The sequence below is a fragment of the Macrobrachium nipponense genome, chromosome 7 (assembly GCF_015104395.2).
Source record: "Macrobrachium nipponense isolate FS-2020 chromosome 7, ASM1510439v2, whole genome shotgun sequence".
Classification (NCBI taxonomy): domain Eukaryota; kingdom Metazoa; phylum Arthropoda; class Malacostraca; order Decapoda; family Palaemonidae; genus Macrobrachium; species Macrobrachium nipponense.
In genome coordinates, this window is record NC_061109.1 from 77888166 (window position 1) to 77894165 (window position 6000).

At 34.7% G+C, this 6000-nt stretch overlaps 1 protein-coding gene across 3 annotated transcripts in view; it reads right to left on the minus strand.

The window, feature by feature from the left end:
* Window positions 1-6000, minus strand: part of LOC135217147 (max dimerization protein 1-like) — a 677794-nt gene that overhangs the window by 42433 nt on the left and 629361 nt on the right. For all 3 annotated transcript variants that reach the window (XM_064252858.1, XM_064252859.1, XM_064252857.1), the window contains one exon: window positions 1790-2006. In XM_064252858.1, coding sequence (XP_064108928.1) covers window positions 1790-2006 — 217 coding nt within the window. The remainder of the gene's footprint in view (window positions 1-1789; window positions 2007-6000) is intronic.

Below are 6000 nucleotides of genomic sequence, written 5' to 3' on the forward strand. Positions count from 1 at the left end.
TATCAAACAGTTTTACGATCATTTTTTATTACTTTTCCACTCACTGAAATGAAACAAGTCGTCATCTTCAGTGTTATTATTATTACTAATATTCATTTATTTTTTTGGTCTATCATAGTCCTCCAATTCGACAGAGTGGTATTTATAGTGTGGGGTTCCGGGTTGCAGGAGTCCATCACTTTTCTTACTATGTGCGCCGTTTCTAGGATCACACACTTCTGCACGAGTCCTGCAGCTACTTCAGCCTCTAGTTTTTCCGGATTCCTTTTCAGGGATCTTGGGATCGTGCCTAGTGTTCCTATGGTTATGGGTACAATTTCTATTATTAATATTATTATTATTATTATTATTATTATTATTATTATTATTAATGTACACACATTCCAAAACAAACACTCATTAGAACTACGATGATAATCACGATTAAATTTATTATCTCCATTATTTTTCATGGTACATATAAGTATATCGTAATGAATAAGCATAAGAATCACAGACTCGCTGTATGCTTCAAGAACGCATTACGAGAGCTTGGAAAAGATAGAGAAGAAAATTAAAGTAACATGCGTGTAGAAATAGAAAATCGACATACATAAATATTACATATATACGTATTTATATAACATGTGTATATACAAAAACATATATATAGTATATATAAACACTATATATATATATATAATATATATATATATATATATATAATATATATATATATATATATATATGTGTTTACATAAATGTTTATCACATCACCGTGATTCATACACAAGGATTAAGCTACAAATGTCCTTCAATATCCAATTCGCTCTACCTCGGAGTTAATATATTTTCAAATATGTTAAGCGAAGGGGAATTTTTTAGTTAGTAATAATTACCTACTAAAACAATTCCCCTTCGGTTAACATATTTGAAAATATATAAACTCCGAAGTAGAGCGAATTGGATATTGAAGGACGTGTGTTGCTTTATACGGATATGTTTACGCACACATACACATATACATATATATAATTTGTCCTGTGAAGGAAAACAAGAGAACAATAATGCATCTAACTGTTACTCGACTGACGCGGGTCGCAGCCCTGAACGCAAAATGCAAGGAGATATCAAACACATCCCAATTCAAATAAAGGAATATAAATGAACGGATTAGACGGAATACATCAAGAATGACTTTGATTAACGTCTTCAAAATAGACTCTCTCAAGTTAATCCAAGGACTTAATTACCGTGGCAAGGAGCTGAGGCCCAGAGGAGGAGGAGGAGGAGGAGGAGGAGGAGGAGGAGGAGGAGTGAGGTGTCTGTGTGTGTGATAAAAGGACAGTCTTAGCCTGCAACCAAGGAAGGAGTGATGAGGGTAGGGGAAGTGGGGGAGGTAAGAGAAGGGTTGGAGGGGGGGGGGAGAGGAGTAGCTGCTGGTTTTAGAACCTCAAGGGATCCGGCGAAACCCAGATAAGCTTCGTTACTAGATAACACGCCTTCTCTCTCTCTCTCTCTCTCTCTCTCTCTCTCTCTCAGGCTAATTTTGCTTATGATACTTTGATATAGTTCTCATCTATTTTCCTTACAAGTTATTTAGTACACCTATCTCTCTATCTCTGGGTTTCGAAAACAATTAATTAAATGACAGCTGACCACATTTACATCCATTCAACAGCTGAGACATTTCTAAGAGGATCTTAATCGAAACCGATTACTGTGAGAGAGAGAGAGAGAGAGAGAGAGAGAGAGAGAGAGAGAGAGAGAGAGAGAGAGAACCGAAAAGTGTCCAGCAGCCTTTGCTCACCTGATTCTGAGGTAGACGAGGACGATGATGACGAAGAAGACGATGAAGAGGAATGGGACGAACTCTCCGAGACGGATCGTCGCTTGCCCATCATCTCCATATCGAGGTGGGGAACGAAGTGGTGGCTGAGAGACTCCAGCCGCCGCCTTAGAAACCGCTGTTCTCTGGCTAGGAAGTCTTTGTGGGCGGACTGCTTCCTCTCTTTGTCTTCCAAATTCTGTAGGGGGAGAGGGAATAATAATAATAATAATAATAATAATAATAATAATAATAAAATAATAATAAAATTTCTTTCAGTCTTCTTCTGAAGATTGAAAAAGAAACCCACAAAATTACTGTGTATAACGTGCTTACTTGTAAGTATTTACATTTTATTTTACTCAATACTAGTAACTTTTCGGGTCCTATATCTGTGGCCCTTTTTCAAGATGCGTAGGTTGTCAGCTTGGGTCTGGGCCTTGACCCAGGCTGACAACCAATCATCTCTTGAAAAAGGGCCACAGATAGGGCCTGAAAGTACTCGATTGTTGAGTAAAATAAAATATAAATACTTATAAGTAAACACGTTATACACAGTAATTTTGTGGGTTTCTTTTTCAATAAAAATAATAATAATAATACCTCGGAAGAAGACCCTCTCTCAAGCAAACTTCATTGAGCAGTATGGCCTTCTGGATGCCGTTTAGTTTGTGCTGTATTTCCACAACATAAACGGTAACAAGACGGCCATACTGTTCTATGAAATATAGATAATAATAATAATAATAATAATAATAATAATAATAATAATAATAATAATAATAATAATAATAATAATAATAATATCTCGGAAGAAGACCATCTCTCTCAGCAAACTTCATTGAACAGTATATATATGGCCGTTTGTACTGTAGTTTCTCAAACCTCAAACGGTAACAATAATATTCAAAAAAGACTCATAATCACATGAGGCAATAAAATGGAAAAGTAAATCCACAATAGTGTGTCAGATTGACAAGGAGGACGGTGCAGGTCATGGAAAGCTTTCTGCTTTGTATTTTAAATTACAAAATCAGACACACTATTATGGATTTACTTTTCCAATAATAATAATAATAATAATAATAATAATAATAATAATAATAATAATAATAATAATAATAATAATAATAATAATAATAATGGGATAAACATGAAATTATAAGGCATTTGAAGCTTATCGCATCAAAAACAAATTGCATTTAGATATGGAAACATACACATCCACATAAAAACTTGATATACATGTGTTATTAGTGTGAATATAAATCTGGAAAATCTGGAATTCGGTCTTTGGAATAATATATTGCAGTACTTCAGTAAAAAAAAAATGAAAAAAAAATAATGAAGTATGTGGATTAAAATATGAAAGGCACCATTCAGTGATAAACAAATTGATCGTGTCTGTGGATTAACATATTAAGGGTACCTGTCAGTAATAAAAATGATAAAAAAATGATCGATCTGTGGATTAATATAATGAGGGTACCATTCACTGCAATTAAAAAAAAGAATGATCGCGTCTGTGGATTAATGTATTGAGGGTACCATTTAGTAACAGAAAAAAAGAAGCAAAAAAGATAAAGTTTGTTGATTAATATTGATTAATATATTAAAAGTACCATTCAGTGAGAAAAATGGAATGAAATAAGGGTACCTTACAGTAAAAAATAAAAAAAGGGAAAAAAAGGGTCAATGGCTTAACATTTCAAGGGTACCATTCAGTAAAAAAAAAAAAAAAAATAAAAAAAAAAAAAAAAAAAAAAAAAATTCTCGTGTCTATGGTTTAATATATTAAGGGTACATTTCAATAACAAAAAAAATTCGTTGGCATTTTCCCAAAGTCCTCACTCCACTGCATCTTCCTCTCCCTGTCGAAGTTCTCTCCTAATGCCTTTCTCCACTTCACTGCCTTCATGAATTGTCATGTCAGATTTTCAATAAAGTCACAAAACTATTCGGTTCCATTCTATTTTGAAATTCATTTCCCCCCAAAAAAGGACAGTTCTCCTGGTTCCCAATATCATTAATCAATCCCAAACCATGCTAGGATAAAATCATTCATTTCTATAAATGCCCATTGAGATTGATTACACTTCTTCAGGGTACTGTGCCCTGAGAAAGTATATTAAATACACAAAAGTGCTTTTATCATCTCCGTCTGCCTCTTGCAGTACATTTAGTCATTGTGACGGTATGATGTGATAAAAATTCACATACACACATATATATATATATATATATATATATGTATGCATGTATATATATATGTATATACCATACATATATACACACATATATATATATATATATAACATACATACATACATACATACATACATACATACAGACACACACACACACACACACACACACATATATATATATATATATATATTATATATATATATACTATATATATATATATATATATAAACGCGCAGAACTCCCTGTGGAACTAACTACATTGCCAGTAGCACGGGCCGTAGTGAGTGTGCGTTATCAAAGGGCCCCCTCTACTTCCGTTTACAGCCTTTAGTTCCAAAAACCTCCCCTGAGACCTACCAATATCAAAAACTCGCGCCCCGCTGGTTGTTTTATTTTCTCGAACAAAAAGAGGCAAAAAAAAAATCCATTCTCCAAGGTCGGACTTTGTGGGTAAGATAAGGTAGGTAAGAGTAAGGTAAGAAGGCCTCGAGAGCTTCTCGAAATACCGTGATGTTGTTACATTGGGGAGGCAAAGGGCCTACATGTGTCCAGAGGTGTCGTATGTCTTACCATAGGCCTAACGCAGCAGCAGGCGGTAGCCGCGGACAGTCCACAGAAAGCCTTTCTGAGTCGCCCTATTGCAACGATATTATGTTTGGTGGAGTAGGCCTACAGAAGTACTCGCAATATGAAAATTGAATCATGGTTTGCAATGATATAATATTTGGCAGGATAGGCCTACAAAAATTCTTGAAAAATTAAAAGTATATAAATGGTCTAACAAAAAAAAAAAAAATTTTTTTCCTTTTCAGTATATCTATACACACAAATAATATATATATATAGTATATATATATATATATATATATATATATATATATATATAAATATATATATATATATATATATATATATATTATATATATATTTTGATATATATATATATATAATATATACAGTATATGCACACGGAAGTATGTACTTTAAAATTACTTACTCGGGGAACGCTCTATCTATGCATACACTGAATTATTAAATGACTATGCGTGGCGTTACTCGTAAAGTAATCCCAGTGCTACGCAGCGAATGTATTGATTAGTCGATTAAATGATGTAAAGATCTGCTGGCGCCACTTCCTCCCATCTCAAAATGTCTCTGAAAATTTCCTTAGATCAATTTTCTCTGAATTTTCTGATGTCTTTTTTTATGTTCATGCAAAGTTGAGATGACCAATTCTCATGTTTATTTACATTTCTTTTTATATTTAAGATATCTTAGCAATTTCCTTTGTCTGTAGTTTGAGCCTCTGTAGTTGTTTTTGTTGATATTAAGCTGTCCTTATGCCAGCACGGGCTCTTGCTCAAAGAGCAGCCCGTAAAAGCGCCTGTGTTAATGTTCAATTCCTCCCTCCTTATTCCCCATTAGCGTATTTCTCTGGGTTGTCTTTGCATCGATATCACTTTATTTTCCCTCACTTCATCCGTGAGGCATTTCAGTCATTTTCGTACTACATGAAAAACAAAACTGAATATAAAATTTGGGCCAAAGACTGGGAACCATGAGGTCATTCTACGCTGAAACGTAAATTAAGAGTAAAACTGGTTTGAAACGTGGAACAGATGACAAACTTCAAAGCAGTTGCACCAAGAAACAATAGTTGGGAGAGGGTGGAAAGTAAGACGGAAGAAAGAGAATATGAACGGAGGTGCAGTAGAAGGAATGAAAAGGGTTGCAGCTAAGGGCCCAAAAGGACAGAGCAAAGAACCTCAAGTAATACCGACAGTAGTTCCTCGTTGGATCAGTGGTTTTCACGTTCGGCTACCAATCCGGTGGTCCAAAGTTCGATTCTCGGCTCGGCCAACGCAGAGTCAAGAAGAATTAATATCTGGCGATGGAAATTCATTTCTCGATATAACGTGGTTCGGGTCCCACAATAAGCTGTAGGTCCCGTTGCTAGGTGATCAATTGGTTCCTAGCCACGTCAA